General features: G+C 34.0%; 5 protein-coding genes across 6 annotated transcripts; 2 read left to right on the forward strand and 3 right to left on the reverse strand.

Moving 5' to 3' along the window:
- Window positions 1-272: 272 nt before the first annotated feature.
- Window positions 273-3,768, reverse strand: LOC125841516 (probable LRR receptor-like serine/threonine-protein kinase At4g37250). Its single transcript, XM_049520673.1, has 2 exons — window positions 1,961-3,768; window positions 273-1,135 (listed from the first exon to the last, which is right to left on the reverse strand). Exons 1-2 carry the CDS (start codon window positions 3,603-3,605, stop codon window positions 462-464), a joined length of 2,319 nt encoding a protein of 772 aa, XP_049376630.1. The 5' UTR covers window positions 3,606-3,768; the 3' UTR covers window positions 273-461.
- A 4,774-nt stretch (window positions 3,769-8,542) lies between these two features.
- LOC125867410 (protein TIC 21, chloroplastic) lies at window positions 8,543-11,613 on the forward strand. Its single transcript, XM_049547908.1, has 4 exons — window positions 8,543-8,897; window positions 9,516-9,773; window positions 10,657-10,857; window positions 11,362-11,613. The coding sequence occupies exons 1-4, from the start codon at window positions 8,619-8,621 to the stop codon at window positions 11,473-11,475; spliced, it is 852 nt and encodes a 283-aa protein (XP_049403865.1). The 5' UTR covers window positions 8,543-8,618; the 3' UTR covers window positions 11,476-11,613.
- A 392-nt stretch (window positions 11,614-12,005) lies between these two features.
- LOC125867396 (uncharacterized) lies at window positions 12,006-15,225 on the reverse strand. Of its 2 annotated transcripts, XM_049547896.1 has the most exons (3): window positions 15,106-15,225; window positions 13,373-14,431; window positions 12,006-12,342 (listed from the first exon to the last, which is right to left on the reverse strand). In XM_049547896.1, exon 2 carries the CDS (start codon window positions 14,401-14,403, stop codon window positions 13,393-13,395), a length of 1,011 nt encoding a protein of 336 aa, XP_049403853.1. In that variant the 5' UTR covers window positions 14,404-14,431; window positions 15,106-15,225; the 3' UTR covers window positions 12,006-12,342; window positions 13,373-13,392. The 2 variants fall into 2 exon arrangements, with proteins under 2 accessions (XP_049403853.1, XP_049403845.1); XM_049547888.1 differs by lacking the exon at window positions 12,006-12,342 and having other exon boundaries at window positions 13,277-14,431.
- Window positions 15,078-19,917, forward strand: LOC125850070 (receptor protein kinase-like protein At4g34220). Its single transcript, XM_049529983.1, has 2 exons — window positions 15,078-15,237; window positions 19,076-19,917. The coding sequence occupies exons 1-2, from the start codon at window positions 15,078-15,080 to the stop codon at window positions 19,915-19,917; spliced, it is 1,002 nt and encodes a 333-aa protein (XP_049385940.1).
- LOC125851541 (reticulon-like protein B11) lies at window positions 16,351-22,231 on the reverse strand. Its single transcript, XM_049531318.1, has 6 exons — window positions 21,935-22,231; window positions 21,494-21,674; window positions 21,065-21,206; window positions 20,889-20,958; window positions 20,638-20,810; window positions 16,351-16,879 (listed from the first exon to the last, which is right to left on the reverse strand). Exons 1-5 carry the CDS (start codon window positions 21,984-21,986, stop codon window positions 20,641-20,643), a joined length of 615 nt encoding a protein of 204 aa, XP_049387275.1. The 5' UTR covers window positions 21,987-22,231; the 3' UTR covers window positions 16,351-16,879; window positions 20,638-20,640.
- Between the last annotated feature and the right edge of the window lie 582 nt (window positions 22,232-22,813).

A 22,813-nucleotide genomic window follows, 5' to 3' on the forward strand; every position in this document is an offset into this window, starting at 1 on the left:
TCAAGACTAATTTGAAGTTAGATTCAAAACTCTAGTCGTTTTAATTTTTTGGTTGCTCCATTAATAGTATCGTATATTTTTTTATACCAAAATATTTGAACATATTTAATGAACTTCATAACATAAATACAAGATTCGAAATCAAAATTATTAAGTTCGATTGAACATACAAGAAGAACAGTATATCATATTTTTTGGTTCATGCCTTAATAACCCTACAGATTTAGTCAGGGCTTCAATGCGAACTTCAAATAGCGGGTGAAAAAAAAACTCTACTATTATTGAAGAACTCAAATAAATACACTCTTGATCAATTTGTCAAACTTACAAACACTTTCATCAATTACAACACAACGGTTCTTCTCATCTTTATGGAGCAAAAATCTTTCTAAGTCAAAAGAAGAACAAATTAAAGAGAGCTAAACAGCTCTTTATAGCTTTTCTTGGTCCCAACATAATGATTAGTAATGTGAATAACCTGGTACTTTATCAAGCACATGAAGGGCATCTTTCATTGTAGGCCTTTTTTGTGGATTCAATGATGCACAACTAAAACCTAACTTAAACAATGACACCATGGTCTCTTCCCTGCTCTCCACGTCAGCTCTAATTGCCACATCAGCCATCCTTAAAACCCGGTCCACGTCATCTGATACTGAACCGGTGGTCCACTGGCTCAACTCCCGGTCCGAGAATACTTTCCCGGTTAAAAGCTCAAGCAACACAATCCCAAATGAGTAAACATCCCATTTAGGACTAGGTTTGAGACTCTCCAACGACTCTGGGGCGTGGTAGGGGGACGTGCACCCTACCACGAACCCGGCTGGGGCAATGTAAGGACTTCCATGAACCGGTTGATCATTTAAACCGTCCCGGGAGGAGGATGTGGACCGCTTGCTACCGAAATGCCGGCCTGAATTATCCGGTTTGGAGGTGTTTTTACCATGCATTAGCCCATGAAGCCCAATGTCACTTATTATGGGCTCCATATCTGGTGTTAAGAGAATGTTACTAGGTTTAATATTGCCATGTACTTGTCTCTTCTCGTGGATGTAGGTCAATCCTCTTGCAATTCCTTTTGCTATCTTGAGCCGAACTTCATATGATAAATGGTAAGGAGAGGAACCAACTTTTCCTGAAAAATTTAACAATAACAATGGTAAGTTAATAAAAGATGAATTTTCAACGTCATATGACTGAAAAATAGTAATAATACACTCAATATAATCTTAAACGTGGAGTTTGAAAAAATCAAGTCTCCGAAACGTTTGTGGTAGTACAATATTGAGGCGAAGGGGTGCACATGTATTTTGACGTATTATATGTATTGTAGTATAGTTTGGGGACTTTCACGGGTTATGACAATGTCACATGGAGGACCATTGGGTGCCTCAAAACACAACCACATATGAAGTATAGTATCTGCAAAATTGAGTAACGAAAATCCATGCCTATGTGTAGTATATGTACACTAAAATTAAACTACTTGTTTTTCTAATGACAGACAGTGTACTTAAAAAAGGAGTCATTTGGTAGTTGGTCTAGACGTAAGTTATGCAGGTATTAATTAAGTTCTGCAAAAGTAATAGTATTGTCTTTGGTAGCTCTGGTTTGCAATTTAAAAACCCTCATGATGAATACATGGTGGAATAACTAATCACTGCATAACTAATATGAGCATGAAATAATATCATTTCCTATATTACTAATATCAACATAATTCTAATCAGCTATCAAACGACCCCTTAGTACAGTATTTATTACTACCGCTAAACTATAGGCTTTAATGTTTTTGTTAAGTGACAAATCAGGGAATGTTGCTGCAAATATATCAGTGGCATTAAATGTCAAGTACACTTGACTAATCAGAATATTTGGGGGTAATTATGATAAGGACAGAAAAGATTTATCAAAACTATAACTATGATAAGATAATGAAGATGAAAGGAAAGTAACTTACTGTAACCAATATTGGCTAAGCTTCCATTAGTAACATAATCATAGATGACTAATTTCTCATCATCTCCCCAATAGAATCCTCTAACACGAACAAGATTTGGATGCCTTAGCTTGTTAATTCCTTTAATTTGTTGCTCAAAATCCTTCAATTTATCAACACCACTCTCACCAATTCTCCTAACAGCAAATGCAGTTCCATCTTCTAACACAGCTTTGTAAACTATGCTAGCTCCACTTGACCCCAAAATATAAGCTGAAGCTTTCAACAAAGTCTCTAGCTCTAATTCTGTTTCACCATCCACCATTACAAATGACCTTTCTGTTTTCTTGTTTTTCTCATTCTTTTGTTCTGTTTCATACTCAATTTGGTCTTCACTTTCTTGGTTTTTGCTGTCATCAGTATCTGAACTTTCTTGATTTATGGTCAAACATGGCCAACTAGGAAAAATGGTGTCTTTTTCTTTTACAACAAGTATTGATGGTTCTGGTGTTTTGTTGTATTTTTGATCTTTGTTAATTGAGCTTTCTATGGTTGCCTCACTTGCTTTATTCTTCTTCTTCAATTTGTAGACATAAAGAAAGACAATAGCAAGAACACCAACACCAGCTAAGTCACCAACTATGATTCCCATTATGGTACCTGGCTTTAGCCCATGTTGTTGTTGATTCTGAGCTGCAGTTTGAGTTGTTCCATCAGAATCTTGAAGTGGGGTTGAGTTAATTTCTTTTGGAATGGCTGCAATTGCTGGAGGATTAGTGGTTATATTAGGTGGAGATGAAAGTGTTGAAGGGATTGTACAGAGTTTCTTGAGTGGTTTCCCACAAAGATCTGTATTTCCTGCAAAGAATTCTGTTTTCTGGTTTGATAAAGCTAATGACTCTGGGATTTCACCTGTAAAGCTGTTGAAAGAAAGATCAATTGTAGCATTTGTTGGTATTTTCTTGGCAAATTGTGGTGACACTAAACCAGATAACTTGTTTGATGAAAAGTTCAAGTATTTCAAACTATCACCACCAAAATCATCAGGTAATGTTCCATTCAACAAGTTAGAAGAAAGATCCAACACTTCAACAAACTGAAATCCATTAGGTACTGCACCAGAAAATTGGTTTTTACTCAAAGAAACAACTTTTAGATTCTGCAAAGAACTTAGCTTTTGTGGGATATTTCCAACAAATGCATTGACAGAAAGATTTAGAACCTTTAAGCTCTTTAACACTCCAATAGACTCAGTAAGCTCACCAGAAATAGCATTGTTTAACAGTGAAAGAACTTGAAGTTCAGAAGCATTGAGAAGTGAAAGAGGAAGTGTTCCATTCAAGAAATTATTTGAAAGATCAATAGTATGAAGATGTTGAAGAAAGCCTAATTCTTGTGGAACAGAACCAATAAGCTTAGAGTTTGGGAGTAGTAAACTAATGACTCTAAACATGTCTGGTGCACAAGTTACACCAGTCCATAAACATGGGGTTGCATCATTATAGTCCCAATTATCAAGAACTGATAAAGGGTCATCAAGAACAGAGTATTTGAAAGACAACAAGAGAGTTCCATCTATGTTGAGACCAAATGAAGGACATAAAAGAAGAAAGAAAAAGACCCCAAATGACCAGAAAGAATAGTAATGCTCTGAGATAGTCATCATTTCTTGAAGTGATTATTCATGATTACTTTCTATATACATAAGAAGAAAGAGGAAGAGGTAAACCAACTACTAGAGAAGTTGTTTTGGTGACCAAAAAGGCAGCAAGAGATGGAGAATTGTTAAGGCCAAAAAAACAAAGTGTTGTGGTTCACTCTGCTACATAAATGAAATGATATTGATATTGATATTGATATAGGAGTAGTAGTAAAAGGGTACTTGAGTAAGTATGGGAAAACAAAGTGAATGGCTATTATTGTACTACTTTGTTTCTGTCCTCATTCTGTTCTAAATTTAACTTATCTATATACTCATAGTGTAAAATCATGAATCAGTCTTTATTAAAGATAATAACGGTTTCTACGATAATAATATACTCAATATAATTTTATAACTATAATTTGAAATTATAGAAAAAAGATAAAAAATTATATGCAAACGTTACTTTTACTTTGATAAAGATTGAAAGATTTATTTATGATAAATCCTAGATTTACCGACTATTTTAGTGAATTTAAGTAGTCATATACTCATATTATATGAATATTTTAGAAAAAGAAAGGAATGAGGGAATCTTTGTGGTTTTGGTAGAGGACGTTAGCAAAAAAGAGAGGTGTAATTAAAGTCCACCTCCTATTGACTTTTTCCCTACTCCATTTTCATGTTTCCAATGCTACCTTCTTTCCAAATTTTCCTTATGAGTGAACATATCAAGAATACGTAATATATAAACATATTTTTTAACGTGGCTTCAGTTGATATCTATATTTTCTAGTTTTGATTTTGTATAAGTAGATATTTAAATTTATATTTATAAAATTCAATAAATAGATACATTCATCTTACGTGACATTCTATTTATTCAATTTTATATAAATTTAAATATCTATTTATACACACTCAAAATTAAAAGACATAAATATCTGTTGAAGTCAAGTTAAAAGATTTATTTATATATTATGCCTTTTTTTAAAAAAAGGAGCCTCAGGGAATGGGTCACTTATTAAAATCAATCAATTGATACTTCAGTGATAAATATAATAATCAACTTGTTATCATATTTTTAAAATTAGTTGATAGTGTAAAAGGATCTTAACATGATATATAACGTAAATCCATAAAATAAATATTTTTCACTAGTTTCCTCCTATGATCTGTTTGGAAAACACTGTATAAGTATATATAGTTATGTAATTACTAGATTAATAGTTACATAATCCAGTAATTTGTTTATCATAACGTAATTATTATATATTTCAGTCATGTCATGTTTGGTAACATAATTATAATTACATAATTTGATATTCTTTTATTTAAATAAAGCTAATAATAAAAATTAATTTAAACTTTTTCATATGAATGTTATATAAGATTTAATGTATGACAAGTATATGTGTATTAAAAGTGATTTTGTTTTAAAGTTATCTAGAAATTATAATATGTAATTATCATCGATTCTTTATTTTCCTCGAGAATTAAAGAGTGTAATTGTTACTCTCAATTTGCTTGGAAATTAACAATGGTTCTCGAGTGTCGATCGTATCCAAAATGTAGACTCAAGACGTGACGATAACTTTCCGAACAGATGCAAGAGTTTTCATGTTTGGATTTTAATCTCGTGATTCACTCTTTTTTTTTTATAATCTTACAAAAGAGAAATGATAAATTATTGCACTAGCTTTTATGAGATGACAGTGAGTCACGGAGATGAACTTTATTTATAGTTGTCTTACGATCAACAGTAAAAAGCATAATGAAGAAAAAAGGAAAATTATGGTAAATTTTGTACACATTGGCCCTTGCTTTTGTTTTTTTACTAACATTTAACCCTTTAAAAAGGTAGTCTATTCAGAAAAGACATGAATTCACCGACATGTTCTTACAATGGGTCCATTACAAAAAAATAAAATAAAAATCAAAGTAAATAATTTATTTTATCAATATTAATTATTGGTTTTGGTGTCTAATTCTCAACTACTCTACTTTGATAATACCAATACAACTAAAATATAATTTTAGACCATATCTTAAAATATACTTAACAAATATGTTACTACTAAATCATTTGAATTTCAAACATAGGTCAATAAAACAAATGGCTAATGGCTAATCTACTTTTCAAATGTTTGTCAAAATATAGCATCTAAATTACAAAAAAACTATTTGAATTTCAAACGTAGGTTAATAATACAAGTGAGTAATGGCTAATATACTCTAAAATGTTTGTCTTATTTCTTAAATTGGTCAATACCACCAGCTCATTAAGCCAATAAAAACACTAAACTACATGGTCCTATTAATATTATTATACTTAATTAATTGAAAGTCTATGTTTAGCTTAGTATATTTTGTTACGGTAATATTCTGTTAGATGTTATTCTTATGTAATTTAGTGAAGCATTGAAATTCTTTAAAGTTATTAATCCAAGAAAGGTTACTGAATAAAACTCTAGTATATAAAACAAATCAATTTTGAATTAAATTAATTCATCAACTAGATGCCAAAAAGAAAATGAACATTAAATTTGAACCCATTTGACATTTTGATTAGTCTTTGCCTAGCTGTGGATTATAATCAATTTTGAGTTTTTGACCCTTTTAACATTAATAAAACCAAATATCCACTCAACTACCCAACTTTAGCTGACTTGGATATTTCATATGATCAATGTAAGCTGCTCATATATTACATCTTATATGTACTGATGACAACTTGTTAGTACATGTTACTTTATTTTATGATCTCATCTCATTTATTATGGACGGCATTCATAATTATTTTAAAAATTACGTAATATTATAATTATTTTGGACATAGGTAATTCAGAACAGGGCGTACGTAGGAGGGGATTACTGGGTTCACGTGAATCTATGCTCTTCTCTCAAAGTCATATATAAAAGTATTATATTTTTTATTTTAAAAAATATATAAATGTGTGAACTCATACTCGAAATATCATATAATGCGATGACGATTGGGTGCACCTCTAAATGAGGTTAGAAATAATTTTTCTTTCTAAAATTAGATAATCCCTTTCTAATTAGTTATTGATAGCACTTTTTTATGATATAGCACTCATTATCTCGAAATCTTGAATACGTGTGAATGTGGTATCATCTTCTTTTCTAATGGTGTGCAATTTTGTATGTATCATTGGTGTATATGCTTATTACTTATTTTGTTGACTTTATAGCTATTCCTGATAGAAAGTTGCATTCATATTATATCTCAGGAGAATATTTTTTGTCTTATTTTAGTATTGGTCGGCATCACCAATTCATTAACCAAACAAAAATACTAAACTGCATGTTCCTATTATTATTATTATTTTCAATACTTAAAATCTATATTTAACTTAAATTACCGACATGGCAGACTTAGTTATGGTAACGTTGTGTTTGGCACACTAGACCGATTTCACGGTTTACTTTGTTTTGTTATAAACGTTATTTTTATGTAATTTTCTGAAGCATTGGAATTCGATCATTAAAGTTATATATCCAAGAAAGGTTGTTCAATAACAAGTCCAATATATAAAACAATCATTTTAAAGTTGAATTCAAACATAAACCAAAAGATCAATGAGCATAGAAAACGAATGACATCTTTTTATTTTTAACTAAAGATCTAAATATGAATTTAGATATGAGTTTAATATTGATTTATATATTTTCAATCTTACACAATATCGTCTTATACAGAATGGTAAAGGGACTTCTATGATCATCGACCATAGAAATAGAAATGAAGCGTTAATCCTTACCAACTTGATCTTGTTGCTCCTCGCAACAAACATGCATGAACCATTTCACAAAGTATGTGTCCGGATAGGCCAAAGTCTCGATAGTTAGCTCTCGGCCTTCCGGTCAAAAAACAACGTCGATAAAAGCGTGTAGGTGCACTATTCCGTGGTAGGGATTGCAACTTTCCATAAATTTCCCATTTGTCCATTATGTTTTATAGACAACCGAATAGGTTCGATAATCAATACCCCCTTCTTCATCAAGTCTGTAAGAGGTAAATTTGCCTGAATCAACATTATATCCAAACTCATTTCTCTCCTTTGAATTGATGATATAGTAATTTTGGTTGGATTTATCAGTCGAAGCAGGAGACAATATACCTTGATATTTTCGAGCATTCTTTTATTCAAAGCATCGTTTAATATTCGATAATAAATTACAAATCGTAGACTTTGATTTATTTATTTTTTAAAAAAAGGATTTTTAGTTGCTTAAAGGAAATCTTTAGAGCGTGATCTTATATTTTTTCTTAATTTTTTTTTAATTTTGTTCAAGAAAAATCTTTAAATCTAAGTTAAAAAATTCATAAATTACAAAAAAATAATAATTAAAAATGATCATTTAAGTCCTTAAAACAGTTAAACTCACCAAGCTGTGTTAGCAGTGATAAATCTAGGATAAGGATTTGTGATACATCTAGTTCACTTTTTCCATGTGAGCGAATAAAAGATGGTGGAGAGAGAATAATGATAATTTTTTTCGTGATATTTAAATTTGAGATTTTTGATATAAAAGAATTGTACTATATTTTTTAATAATATTTTCATCGAATATTGATTTATACCATGTTTAAAATAAAAAAAGTTCATTAAGTATATAATATATATATATCCAATTTCTCTACATGTTATACAAGAAAAGCACATACACTTATTAGTAAATATTAACAAAACTATCACTACAAAATGGGTTGCAAAGGCATAACAATCAATTTTATGGCTCATTTGTTGTTTTGACCTGAATATTTTATTAAAAGATAAAAGGAAAATCGTGAACATAATTTTTTTTATAATTTATATAAAATAAATTGAAAAGATTATGTGTTATTATGAGATTTCTATGTGAAAATTAAAAATATTTATAAAAAATATATTGGTTGTATAAATAAAAATATTTATTAAAAATAAATTTATAATCTTCTGAAAAACGGTATGGAGCTTTGCTAAAACATTGCGTTTGTAGCTACTGAGTAATTTTCGAACAAAACAAGCTATGCAAACTTTACTCTTGCCGGCGGCTCGCCCCGGCATCGGAAGTGCACCATTAGTTCCTCCACCGGCCGGAAAACCATGGCGGTGTAGCTTCCTCCGATGCTCAAATACCCTAATTTCGTCCCCCTCATCGTTACCTTTTTCCCCTTTGAAAACAGAGCCTCTTAGTTCGACTCTATTCAGACTCATCAGCAAAAGGAACAGAATCTTGGCTTCTGCTCCCGTTTCTTCACCCTTCACTTCCCCAAATGAAGAGTCTGAAAAAGCTAAGTTAGCTCAGGTACTTCCTATTTCTGCAGTATTTCCAGTTCCCCTTTGTAGCATCTGCAATGTGTACCTAATTGTTAAGAATTGCACCTTTCGATTTGTGTTAAGAGTGTTTTAGCTTTGTGAACTGAATTGGGTTACTGGGAGTGCTAATGGATATGTACTGAATCAATTGCTGCTTTTAGGGTTTTCTTTTAGTGTATGAAAAATTAATAAAAGTTGTAAAAATGCTAAATTTTGTCATTTAATGCTGTATTTGATTAAGGGGCTTTGAACTTTGCTGCATATTTTTGGATGTGAAGTAAAAATTGCTTTAATTGGATCCATTGTAGGTTCTGAAAGAATGGGTTTGGGTTCTTAATTGGGATTTTACTGTTTTGAAATGTGCCAAACTAGTCGTGCTGCATTTTATCTTGTTTGATTGATGTATTTAAGTTGGTAGAAAATTTTGAGAACCCCTTCAGAGTCATATTATTGAGCATTGGAATGAAACTGTTCCAAATGGTATGAAATGGAAATTTAGGATTCATGTATCCAATCTTGACTAGTTTGGGATTGAGGCTTACTATATGTTGTTGTATTTGTGTCTTTGAGTTAGAGACTGATTGATGGGCTTTGCTCAAACATTTAGGTTGCAAAAAGACTACTGAATACTGCAAGCTACTTCAAGAGATTGGGTACTCTAGGATTTTGGGGACAGCTTGTATGTACGCTTGTTGCTGCGGTGATCCTTTCGTTTTCCATTGCTATTACAGGGAGGATTACATCGCCCTTCACATTCTACTCAACTGCAGGCGGAATTGCAGCTGCTTTCATTTCAGTTTTTTGGTCATTTGGCTATCTTCGTTTGTCTGAAAAGCTTCGGAAGACAGCTAATGACCCTTCAAAGGTAACACCCCAGATTTTTCTCAAATTGCTTTTTGAAATAGACTACAGTATGTTGGACTCTCATCCAATCAATATGCAAAAAGAAACAGTGAGAGATTCTTCTTAACTTGATGCGAATGACTTGTAATTTTTGGTATAATAGTAATAGGAGAATTTATTACATGGATGTCACCTGAGATGGTGCTTCTTCAGCCATCCAGCTGGCTCTGAAATAAATGTACCATTTGTGAGCCAGATGATGTTTGAAGTTCTAGGTGCTATGAGAAGCTTATGATTCACGTAATCCAATTTTTGCTTCTGCTTTTCTTCAAATTTCCTGATGCTTTTCCTGAAGTTGGTACATTACATCCCTTTGAAGATACACGAAATATATTGGGATATTGATGAACAAAAAGTTTCATGGAGTTGCTCTGGAATGTTTGGTGCTTCCAGAGACATTACCTTCCCTTAGTGGAAAGAGTGCAACAGCGTATGATGTGGATTAGGTGCATGTCAGAAATTCGAACCCTGTTCTGTACAAAAGCTAAGTATTTATATGGAGAAGGATAAAAGGGAGGGGGTGGGGTTTTCATTATCCATTGAGTTTCGAATCATGCACTATTGGCCCTTGGGAATTCCCGCTATAAAAAACAAAGTTCATAGGTTCCAGTTTTGTGGTTATTTCAATTAAAGCTACAGTTCTGTTCCCGTTCTTTATGGGGTTGGGGACTCGGGGTAATGTGGATCAAGGTGGAATTTCTTGAACAAGATTTGCTAGTGTTTAAAGTAGCTTATGAATTCCCTAATTTTAGCTGTTCTTCTGCCAGCTTTATTGTAACTTGTAACTTCTGAAGTGTATCTCAAATGATTTGATGGAGCTGTTTCACTGACTGCTATTGTTGTAGGCTCCTCCTCGTGCTGATGTTGTGAAAAGCTTGCAAAATGGTATAGTAGTGAACCTTCTGGGAATGGGTGCTGCTGTACTTGGCATGCAAGCAACTGTAGGTATATTGGTGGCTAAGGCTCTTACCACATCAACTAATCCTTACCAGACTTTGACTCCTGGGAGCAGTCCTGTGCTTGCTTTGGATGTATTTCTGGTTCAGGTATGCCATTAAATTGTTCCACTGTTACCATTTGGTATCCTTTGTTAATGTATTAAAACACATTTCATATATTAACCGGTAATTGAAACTGACAGAACAACAAAGAGGAACAATTTGCTTTATATTATCTCATACATATTACATACACAAGTACTTCTAGGATATTTTATTTGGGGGTGCCATGCCACCTCTTGCCCTTCATCCCTTTGGAAGAGAAGAAGTTACATTTGGAGATGTCACTCTATTTTCTTTTCTTCCCCTCTCCACTACCCAATCATTTCGATGTCTATTTAAAAAACGTCAAGGTTTCTTATTTGTTATCATGACTAGGACTACTGTATGGAATTCCTGTGTGAGGTCAAGCCGGGAGAACCATGTTGGTCCCTTTTCACCTCTTGATCTTCATGCATGTGTAGTCTAATGCCAGTGTCATGGTGCATTTTCGACGTGTTCAATGATCTCAAGAGTTGCTAATCTCTGCTGTCCTACATGTTATCTTTACAGGCATCAGCAAATACGATCGTTTCACACTTTCTAGGTCTAGTATTCTCATTGGAGCTGTTGCGCTCAGTCACCTTACCAACTTCAGACAGCATTCCGGTTCCAAGGATTGCATGACGTGCTTGGAAAATCAACATCATAAGACTTGAGAAAGCTTCAGCGATATGCTTTTGAGATCACAGCCATGTATTTACTGTAATATGAGTGACCTTCTCCTTGGTGACTTGCATTAAAATAATTTTTGTTTTTCCAATACCTGAGAGGCTTTTGATAAAAATTTCAATTACTGTCATTGTATTTGTTTTCTGGGGCATCTTTAAAAAAAGGGTGAATTGTTTGCCACCGGTTAAAGACTCCTCTCACAGGCAAGAAGAATCCTAACGCCCTCTTTAGCTGTGTTGGTCTACTAGGAAATAAAATATCGACCTCTTTCTTTCTACTGTATGTTTTCCCTTTTTTTCCTTCTCTGCAATTGTTCCTTTTTCTTGTTTTAAATCTATTTATTCTTCGTAGTAAGACAAGTATGACAATGTTGAGAACATTTTAAAAGGAGTTGCAGATTTAGAATTTATTTTGGAAAATTGTATGACATTTTCAAAATGCTCATTGTGGAATCCTGGTCTTAAACATACATGAATTATATACATGAATAACTTTTTTCTTCTCCACCTACCAAACTTTGTATTAATTATATACCTGAATAACTTTTTTCTTATCCACCTATCAAATGTCGATAAGTTATACGGACTTTAATACATGAATAAGGCTTGTTTTATCCAGCTACCAAACGACCCCTTAGTGTTCACCATATCCTGAGCTCTTTAAATTGGCAAGTCGATTGCTTAAACAAAATCCAAAACACATTCATCAACACACTGATGAATGTTGTGCCCTGCCCTTTCTGATTAACAGTAAATTACATAACAATGTGTAAAACCCAAGTTCTCATGAAGACTTTCCTGGTCCAACACATTAGGTTCTCTCCTGTAAAAATGCAATCCACAGTTGTCAGACAACGGGATAAGAAAGTAAAAATGAAGCAAATCTACATCTGGCATGAAATCTGAAACTCAGCCCATAGAGGTTTTGATAGAAATTTTATTCAGCAATCTTACCAAATGAGGTTTGATATGAAAAAGGACGTGAGGTCTAACAGCTAGGAAGGAGCACAGACAATGAATTTGATGGTGCGGAAGTCACCTTTTCAGCTCAATGTGAGTTTTCTAGTTGGATTTGCTGCCAATTCATCGTTCAATGAGAATGGGTAACAGGCTCGTGGAATTGAGGTCAGAAGCAAGGATGGCTATATATCTGGGAGCAAACTCCAGGCAGATATGAAGCGCATGCATACAAGTTATGCCTTGGAATAAAAGAATTGACAATCCTCTTAGTCCACGAGCAAGGAAGCTCTATATATCTCATGGAGTGGTTGATCCAGGCCCAGATAAACTTTGGCGGCAGTGAGATGGAAACTGGCCATTCCAGTGGCAGACAGGTGATATACTACTTACAGTTCAAAAATTCAAATAGCTTATTACCATACCTGCTTATTTTGATGTTCTATCTTCTCATATTTGTAATGTGATATTATAAGGAACACACTTCAATTCTACATGTTTATATGTTATCCACCCTTGGCTCTTTATCTTAGAGTACCAAAAGAATAAGCCAGTACTATCACATAATTCACCATACGTGAATCGCTTAAAGCTACAAGATAACTTGTCCAAATGAAGTGCACCAGCATTCCATCTAATCATTTTAGAAGATTATCATTTCAAATTGGGTCATAAATCAAGCATTAATGTAGGAACTACTCCATGTTATCTTGAATCAAGGCACACATTTTTAAGGATCTCCCACACATTATATTACTATAATAAAGAAAAAAGGATCATCTTAAAATAAATGAATTAAGAATAAATAAGAAGATCAATCTGGCTTACATACGTCAAGAACAATTATAACAAACCACACGTATATTATTGGTTAATTACTCGAAAAGGTCTCATACCGTCATTGAACATCTAGCAATCAAGCACCTGCTTGAGGAGACCTGATCTGTTGTCCCAATTCCTCATCAGCCTTTTTAAGAAACTCATCCCAACCACTACCTGGACTAGTATCCAGGTAATCATAAGGAACAGCAGTTTTCAAACCAGGACGAACCCCACACTGGCTTTCTACAAGTCTAAACTCCAAGTGATCTCCCTCTTCATTCGAAATAACTTCCAATTCCTCCCAGGCGAAAAGCAAAGGCAAGGTAAATGCTCCCCAAGGATTGAAATCCAAAAGCTTGACCCGGTCATCATTTGTGACATATATATCAAAAGTATAACTTTCTGATTCAAAATTTCCCTTCACCTTATATATAAAAAATCTCTGGATTATTGTTATCAACTCGTCTTTCTTCTCAACAAGAGCAGGATAAAATCCAGTCACCTCGCGCTGAGAGACCCCCACAAGGATCCCATTGCGTACAAAGCAGCGAAATTCCATCTCGGGGCGCAGGGATGAGTACCATTTGCGAAGTGCAAGGAAAAACTTTGGGGGCCTTGAGACAGTCTTATCACTGCAGGAATCATACACATGGCACAGATCATGGACTAGAGAATCCGATGCCCGTAGTAAAATTGCAACCTCACTGAAAGAGTTGCAGCAAAGATTCCCAGTTGAACTGATCCATGCAGCATCTTTTGGTGCACTCCAATTAAGCTTAGGGAAGATAGAGCCCCCAAGGGCCTTTATAGATTCCTTGATCTTCATTTCCAGTTCTGGGAAAGAAGGAGGAGGTGACGGTTGTTCTGATTCATCTTCCGACCCTTCAGATACTTCAAAGTCTTCCTCTTCTTCAGGTTTATGGATCCTATTAGGCAGTGCATCATTGTCATCAATGGAAAGGGGGAGAAGGAATGGACCATGATCATCAATAAGGTACTCTATAAAGGATTCAGGCAGTTCATGAATCATTGTTTTTATGGAATCAGATTTAAATTTGGGATACCACTCCTGAATCTGGCACCTATTTACTTCTTCCTCTTTCATTTTTCTTTGGAAAGTAATAAACTTTACTCTGAAACAAAAATTATCAATAATCAAATTTACTATAAGCAGCTGCTAAAGGTTAAAAAATATGAGCCAACATATACAGAGAATCAAATGAATGAGGTTGCCTAACAAAAAATTAATGATTTAAATGGATTTTATGAAACAAGAGACAAGGAAAAGAAAACGGAGTGAACATTTGGGGTAACAACAACAACTAATTACATCTACATATGCAATCAAGTCAAGTATTAGTTGGATTTGTGCACAGTAATCCCAACAACAACATACTCCCACAAGTCGGATCAGGCACAGTGGAGAGTGGTAAGGAAGTACGCAGACCTTATCCCTACATTCTAATTTATTGAATGATCGAATTACTCTCTTTATGGATGGCAAATATCAATTTTTTGCAGTTGTACGTAGTTTTTACCCTTCATCTTAACAATTCACTCATCACACAATTTATATAGCTAACATAACTATTTAATTAAAAAGGAAACAGAAAACTCCGACTGTTAACAGCAACGGCCTGAACAAATCAATCATCATCAACATTGAAGGCACGCGTTTTTTGAACAAATCAATCATCACCAACATTGAAGGCACGCGTTTTTTTTTTTCTTTAAAGCAGAAAAAAAAAACAGTGAAGCTGAGAAAGTAACTAAAATCTAATGGAAAGAGAAGGAGAGGAAAACTTACTGCTAGCCACTGAAAACGCAGAGAAGATATGCAGAGATGGAGGAAAGGAAGAAGAGACCAAAGATGAAGAAACCGCTGGAAGAAACAAGAAAAGAAAAGAAACGTTAGGTCTAGGGCTTTTTGTAACTGAGGGTAATGTTGGAATTACAAGAAAGTTATAAGGGAGATTACCAATTCGACTCAAGTCGGCGGCCTGGCGCTAGTAAGAAGTTAGCTTATTTTTAAAAAAATTAAAATAATTTTGCAGGCTACTTACCATTTATTTTTTAAAATTTTTATGTTTTTTTAATAGGAAATTCTCATAAAGATATTTAAACACGTCATTTTCTTTTTATTTAATTTGTAATTGGCAAAGAAATTTTATTTCCTCCTAAGCTTCTTAAAATTAGATGAAAATTAAAAACATTTTATTTATGCTCTTGTTCTTCCTTATCTCTCCCATCTCTCTTTCAAAAAAAGCATAAAACACTCTTCACTTCTTTTTCCAAGATTTTCACTAATCAACCTATTAATTCGAGATTGGGTCATAAAATTAATTAATTGACGAAGAATCAAGAAAAATGTTCATTTATTCTTTAAAAAAATTAATTCCAATACGTTGTTATAGTCCTATAGATATTTCTCTTTCTCTTTCTAACCAAACAATTACTTTTGTACACCTATTGTGATTCCTACTACAAGAGTATAGGGACAAGCATCCATATGATTCCATAGACTTATTTTAAGGATTCCAATTCAAAATACGGAAGAAACAAGTATTTCCACACTCTACCACCTAATCAATTCTATTCCACTTAATCCCTCTTTCATGACACATATCTTTCCGGCAAAGGAATTGGAAATCTTTCGCCTGTTACATGAATCCAATTTTCATTTCAATCAATAGAATCCAATAAAGTACTATCGAAAGCATCATTACAAATGATCAGCCTGATTCATTGAGCAGTCTTTTTGCTTTACTACAACACTTTGACGACTCCATCAAACATGATAAAATACTGTCCATTAATGTTCAAACAAAACTTTGCTAATTAGCATAATATAGAACACAAAGTGTTATCATTTTCTACAACACAATATTGGTCAATACTACTGTAAATAAAACATGATCTTTCAATGTCATTTGGGAATAGAGGTCTGCCTGCTAACAGTAGATTCCCAACAATAAATTAGCGGGAAAAAACATAACCAAAAAAAAAAAGGAAAAAAAAAGAGAGAGAGGAAGGATGAAATTCTGCAAATTGATTAAACTGCAACACCCCACAACATTCATATCAATCAAATATAGCATTTCTCCACCATCACCTCAGCCAGCCAAAAGGGAAACCTTTTTTTTCAAAGTTACCTAAAAGAAATTTGTGTGAAAGAGCTGACCATCAACTACAAAGGTGAGATATCAACCCAAAAAAAAAAAAGGAAAAAACGAGCTGCAGTTACTTAGGTGCTCAAAGTAAACTAGATTAGAGTACAAATACTAGGAGACAAGCATAATAAAGATTCTCAATCAATAGCAAAAGAGAACTTCTAGAGTATGCACTGGCTCCATTGAAATGCTTGTGGATTACCAATCAAAATGACCATGACACTATTTCAATGCCAATCATATAAACCATTACTTCATCTGCCACAGGCACTAACACTAACAAAGGTCATCGAGAACCATTCACAAAAATAAGAAAAACACTAGTAAGTTCAGCCTTCTTTAAAACTCTGCTTTGCAAGGCAATCAAACCTCATCCCAACGATGTTGGATGATGCAATCCTACAGGTCAACCTACAAATCAATAAAACAGATTTCAGAAAATTTTGAGAATGAAGTTTCAGTCATGAACACAGAATAATGCAGCTAAGCTATCTGCTTTAATCTTACTCTACTTTCAAGGGGAAACAAAATTGAAATGGAAGAAAAACAGTTGTGCAATCAAGAAAAGGAGCAAAGGGGACATATTCCCTCTCATAGTTAGCAGAAGATCGAAGGTGAGGGTGGAAGCAAAAATACCTGTACTTCTACAAGCTGCCTTTGGATGTTGAGTGAAGGAGTATTTCAAGAACTTAATTCTCTATCTGGTTCATGTAAATCATAGCTCTAAGCTAAAATCAGGACATGAGCTAAGGATCTCACTCCAAAGTCATTAACAAGCTAATTGCCCGTTTCACGTTTCAAACCCACAGGTATCCCTTTGAATCCAAACCCAGAAACTTATATCAGCAATTATGAAGTAATCTAAAGGTTCAAAAAAATCCCAAATTAGTGTATCCGGTTAAATCTATTCTGACCAACTTGTTTAAACTTTTGAGTAATTTAAGAGAGTGAGCACACTGTAAGGGATTAACGGAAGCTTTTATGCGCACAAGGCTTATTTAGAAAACTAATCACAATTATAGAAGGAATAATTATGTATAACTAATTCTTGGCATTAAGAAAAATAAATTATATCAAAAGTAAAAGCACTTTTCACCTTGAACAAGTCTCCTTTATTTCCATTTGTTCTAAGAAAAAATTACTTTGCATTCCAAGAACCTTTTTGGTTTGTCTAGACCTATCGCAGAAAACCTCTAGTATTAGGGAACTAGTAATTTGTTTTAACAGATGAACAATTGAAAATTGGATCCAAATGGCATAGAATGGATATTGATGATTCCTACTACCTAAAAAAACTAGTTTAGGAATGAGGTGCAGTAACAGTATAGTGGTTGTTGCATGGTTATATCTATTCTATCCGTAAGTAAGTGGCCTATTTTATTTTTTGATAATAAACAAGGTGATCTTTGACTATACCATCAGTGTATGAAGTCAGTAAACAAGAGAAAGGAACTCATAAATTTGCTAGATTTTCTAAAATAAAGTAATTAATTTCGATGGGAAAAAAACAAAAAAAACTCATAAGGTAACTTTGAAAAGAAGGTAGCATGGGAAATGAGAAAATGGAGTGGGGGGAAAAGTCAATAGGAGGTGGACTATAATTACACCTCTCTTTTTTGCTAACGTCCGCTACCAAAAACACAGATTCCCTCACTCCCTTATTTTTCTAAAATATTAACAAAATATGAATACCTAACTTTTGAGTCAGGAATTATCGAAAACGATCTTTCTATTTTATAAAGATAAAGATAAAATCTATGTATTTTTTATTCTTCTTCAATTTCACTTATAAAATTATATTAAATATTATATTGCTGTATAAATCTATAATAGAGGCTCATTCATGGTTTTAAATTTTCTAGGTTTAATTTTAAACATTGTGCATTGAATTCATTACATTATTAGAATTCTTGGTTTGATAATATAGATAATTTTTTAAGTGATCAATATAATTTTAACATGTTGTGAAAGGTTATTTGCCAGAGTTTTTTTGAAACCTCAGGATAATCCGCAACAGTTACAACCTCTGCCGAAGTCTTCACTCTTCGAGTGAGCAACCTGTGCGCATTGGGTAAACCCCCCCGCAGGTTACTAATTTTACTTAATAATCGTTAAAACTGACCTGATAGAGAAAAAAGTTTAACAATATCAGTACAAATAAGTTATATTTAGAACAAAATGAGGACAGAAACAAAGTACTTCAATATTAGCCATTCACTTTGTTTTCCCATACTTACTCAAGTACCCTTTTACTACTACTACTATATATCAATATCAGATTATCAAAATTATCATCTATGTAGCAGAGTGAACCAGAACACTTTTCTTTTTTTTTTGCCCTATACTTCTACATCCCTTGCTGCCTTTTTGGTCACCAAAACAACTTCTCTAGTAGTTGGTTTACCTTTTCCTCTTTCTTCTTATGTATATAGGAGTATTATGCTGTAATCATGAATAATCAGTTCAAGAAATGATGACAAACTCAGAGCAGTACTATTCTTTCTGGTCATTTGGGGTCTTTTTCTTTCTTTCTTTCTTTGTGTCCTTCATTTGGTCTCAACATAGATGGAACTCTCTTGTTGTCTTTCAAATACTCTGTTCTTGAAGACCCTTTATCAATTCTTGATAATTGGGACTATAATGATGCAACCCCATGTTTATGGACTGGTGTAACTTGTGCACCAGACATGTTTAGAGTCATTAGTTTAGTACTCCCAAATTCTAAGCTTATTGGTTCTATTCCAGAAGAATTAGGATTTATTCAACATCTTCATACTATTGATCTTTCAAATAATTTCTTGAATGGAACACTACCTGTTTCACTTCTCAATGCTTCTGAACTTCAAATTCTTTCACTGTCAAACAATGCTATTTCTGGTGAGCTTACTGAGTCTATTGGATGGTTGAAGAGCTTAAAGGTTCTAAATCTTTCTGTCAATGCATTTGTAGGAAATCTCCCACAAAAGCTAAGTTTTTTGCAGAATATAAAAGTTGTTTCTTTGAGTAAAAACCTATTTTCTAGTGCAGTACCAAGTGGATTTCAGTTTGTTGAGGTGCTGGATCTTTCTTCTAACTTGTTGAATGGAGCATTGCCTGATAATTTTGATGGGGATAGTTTGAAATACTTGAACTTTTCTTCAAACAAGTTATCTGGTTTAGTGTCACCACAATTTGCAAAGAAAATACCAGCAAATGCTGCAATTGATCTTTCTTTCAACAGCCTTACAGGTGAAATCCCAGAGTCAATAGCCTTATCAAACCAGAAAACAGAGTTTTTTGCAGGAAATACAGATCTTTGTGGAAAACCACTCAAGAAACTCTGTACAATCCCTTCAACGCCTTCATCTCCACCTAATATAACCACTAATCCTCCAGCAATTGCAGCCATTCCAAAGGAAATTAACTCAACCCCACTTCCTGAACAAAAAACTGTTGTTGGCAAAGTGTGATCTAACATAAGTTTGTACCAACTGATTGCCTCTTCATCACATTATAGAATGAACATGTGATAATTAGAGACTTACAAATAAAACATGGAGATATACTTGACATTTTAGAAAATAACCCCACTTCAGGAAATACCAGAGAAGTTGGATGAGTAGATCTGGAAAGCTATTTTTGCCCTTTTCCCTATGTTTCCAAATTTCTCCCAAAATTAAGCATCTAGAGGACAATATGTTGTTCGCTTAAAAAATCTGTCTACAATGGACAGAGGACTATCAACGTGCCCATAAAAGGGAAAGGTCCTTAACGAGGGCAATCATACATTGGTGATCAGGGTATAGCTGCATTATTAAAAGTCTTCAGGAACCTCACGATCCAATTATTCTTCTACTTAAACAAGAAAAAAAAAAGGAAAATTCATCCCAAAACAAGTCAAGCAGCAATAAAATAACTCTTGTTAGTGCCCCTTGTATTAGGATATCAAGAATTTATAGCAGAACAAATGTATTTTGCTTACAGATCAAAGGGCATGACATAAAGGATTCAGAGCAGAAGAACATAAAGTATTTCGATAAGCAAATGTTTAATTCTATATTCGTTTCACAAGTTAACAGAACCCAGACATCCTGTGAAGATATGCATAGGACAGAAAGAGAAAACTGCATGCATATCTTTATATCTGTGAGAAAGAGAAAGTAAGAGAAAGGGATGAGGCGAGACATTACAGTTTACTGAGTCTTCTTTTCCTTATTTGAAGACCTTGAAATCTTTCTCAGTACATTATCATCAATTTTCTTGTACTGTGTCTGAATGACCTTTTGTGCTATAATAAGCTTGTCATCAATTTGATTTTGATACTTGTCGTACAGCAGAGGCGCAGACAAACTAAAAAGAATTCCTGTAGGAAAGATGCACAATTCAGTCAACTATAAATCCCCAACAACAATTTATATCACCTGAAAAGAACCCGACTCACCCATGTAGATGAAAGTGAGGAGGTTGAAGAAACTACCAACATAAGATATCAGCCACATGACAAGAGAAACCTGATAAACCAATCCATATTAATAAGATGTAAATGTGAAGAAAATATGGCGCCAATAGCGTGACAAACATGATGCCTGAAATGGAAGGGGTCCTATAAGAACAGACCTTAACAAAAAGTTTTAAATTCCCACCAATAGCAATATCATGGGCAATCATCAGGACATGATTGATCCAAACACGCATCGTGTCAGCAGCCTTTACGACAGATTCCTCGCGAACCTCCAAATCAGGGATAGGAGGTAAAGGCCTGGAATTGTACAGACATCATTGATTCAGTTTTCCACAAAAAGTCTTACTACAGCATAATCATTAAAGGATCTCAATTGCTCAACACAATCAGAACCATAATTGAAATGCAACCAGAGGCAGATCTACTTCAGGTGCACCCCTGCCTCAGTGCCAAATTAGCCTGACAGTAGGCTTCAATTTTCAAAAACTAAAGACAAAATCAATGATCCACCAATCTTATTCAGAGAGCAACCAGAAAGTATCTCGAAAAAAGTTGAATCGCGTGACATGCACTTATTACATTACCTGTTAAGAAGTGAGGCAGATTTAGCCCAGAAGAAAAGAATCACAACTAGAAGCAACATAACATTGGCAACAAAGGAAAGGACATTATATCCAGCTCGCTCAAACAAAATCCAAAGCGCAGTGGAACTGACTAGCAGAGTAACACTAGCACACCATCTCCTCCACAACAGCACATCCGCCACTGCAATTCAAATTTAACCGCCTCAACAAAACATTTCCTATCGAATAGTATTATTTTCCTAGAGAAGCCGAAGTTGATTATCAACGTGATCAAGTGTTACTTCAAAATCCATAGTGAATTGATGCGTTAATTGATAATTGCAATAAGGTCAATATGAAATCTGAATTTCTGTAAATGCATGAATTGGGCTATGGATGCAAATATAGAGAAAGACAAGAATATACAGAAGGCAAAACGCAGACGTAGGATGAGGAAGAAACCTGAGCCACCACCAAGAGCATGATGTACAAAAGACTGACGATTATCTCCCATGGCGATTAGGGTTTCTGCCTAGTCTGCAACCGAAGAAGGAGGGCAGTGATGAAATCGCAGGGAGGGCGACGACGGTAATTTTTGGTAAATCAGTTCAACTTCAAATATGCCAGGCGCACTAATGGATTAAACAATACTAAACATAATAAATCTGAAGGACGAGGAAAAATGAAATACTCCCGATCAGAAAGAAAGACGTTATGCTAAAGGTAAAAGGTAAAGTCTCTTTCTAGTAATTTTTTATTAAAACTTTTCACTTGAGTAATTTTTATGTCTAAGATTTATTGTGGATTATTTACGTGAGGGTTTTTTCTTGCCTCATAAAAAATAGACTAAATCTTATACTTTTAGTTTCACAAATTTGGGTTCACTTTTTGTGTGACATAAAATAATCTCACACAATTAATGGCATTAGGCATATAATCAAGACTGCATTCTATTCGCGTTGCGACTTTAGTATATCAATTTTTTTCAAATTTACTTTCACCAACTGCGTATTGTTCCGGCGGTTGAAGCCTAGAGAGTTTTTGATTATTTTACTTATGCTTCTAGAAAAGAAAGGATGCAAATTAGGTGTTGGTTTCTTAAATTGTACGCAAAAGAGGGTGATGACATTTTGTGATGTCCACCACCAACTGGCAGTGATGCGGTTCAATGATTCAACTGTAAATGATTGGATTGGAGCCTCCCAAAGACTAATATTTACCATTAATGCTGACAATGGTAATGTAAGATAGTGTTAGCAGCCAAGTTTGCCCGTCCATTGACCATCTAGATTTACGAATCAAAGTTTCAAGCCCCACATATTCTAGAGGACAGTCTTTTTC

The sequence above is a fragment of the Solanum stenotomum genome, chromosome 1 (assembly GCF_019186545.1).
Source record: "Solanum stenotomum isolate F172 chromosome 1, ASM1918654v1, whole genome shotgun sequence".
In the NCBI taxonomy this organism is placed as follows: Eukaryota; Viridiplantae; Streptophyta; class Magnoliopsida; order Solanales; family Solanaceae; genus Solanum; species Solanum stenotomum.

Coding starts and splice junctions, on each gene's coding strand:
- LOC125841516 (XM_049520673.1), bottom strand. CDS start 3,605: ATGATGACTATCTCAGAGCATTACTATTCTTTCTGGTCATTTGGGGTC. Junction 1,136..1,960: donor CTTAGCCAATATTGGTTACA/GTAAGTTACTTT, acceptor TAAATTTTTCAG/GAAAAGTTGGTTCCTCTCCT.
- LOC125867410 (XM_049547908.1), top strand. CDS start 8,619: ATGCAAACTTTACTCTTGCCGGCGGCTCGCCCCGGCATCGGAAGTGCA. Junction 8,898..9,515: donor AAAAAGCTAAGTTAGCTCAG/GTACTTCCTATT, acceptor TCAAACATTTAG/GTTGCAAAAAGACTACTGAA. Junction 10,858..11,361: donor TGGATGTATTTCTGGTTCAG/GTATGCCATTAA, acceptor TTATCTTTACAG/GCATCAGCAAATACGATCGT.
- LOC125867396 (XM_049547896.1), bottom strand. CDS start 14,403: ATGAAAGAGGAAGAAGTAAATAGGTGCCAGATTCAGGAGTGGTATCCC.
- LOC125850070 (XM_049529983.1), top strand. CDS start 15,078: ATGGAAAGAGAAGGAGAGGAAAACTTACTGCTAGCCACTGAAAACGCA. Junction 15,238..19,075: donor AGGGCTTTTTGTAACTGAGG/GTAATGTTGGAA, acceptor CTGTTCTTGAAG/ACCCTTTATCAATTCTTGAT.
- LOC125851541 (XM_049531318.1), bottom strand. CDS start 21,986: ATGGGAGATAATCGTCAGTCTTTTGTACATCATGCTCTTGGTGGTGGC. Junction 20,959..21,064: donor ATTTAAAACTTTTTGTTAAG/GTCTGTTCTTAT, acceptor TTGGTTTATCAG/GTTTCTCTTGTCATGTGGCT. Junction 20,811..20,888: donor CCTCACTTTCATCTACATGG/GTGAGTCGGGTT, acceptor TCTTTCCTACAG/GAATTCTTTTTAGTTTGTCT.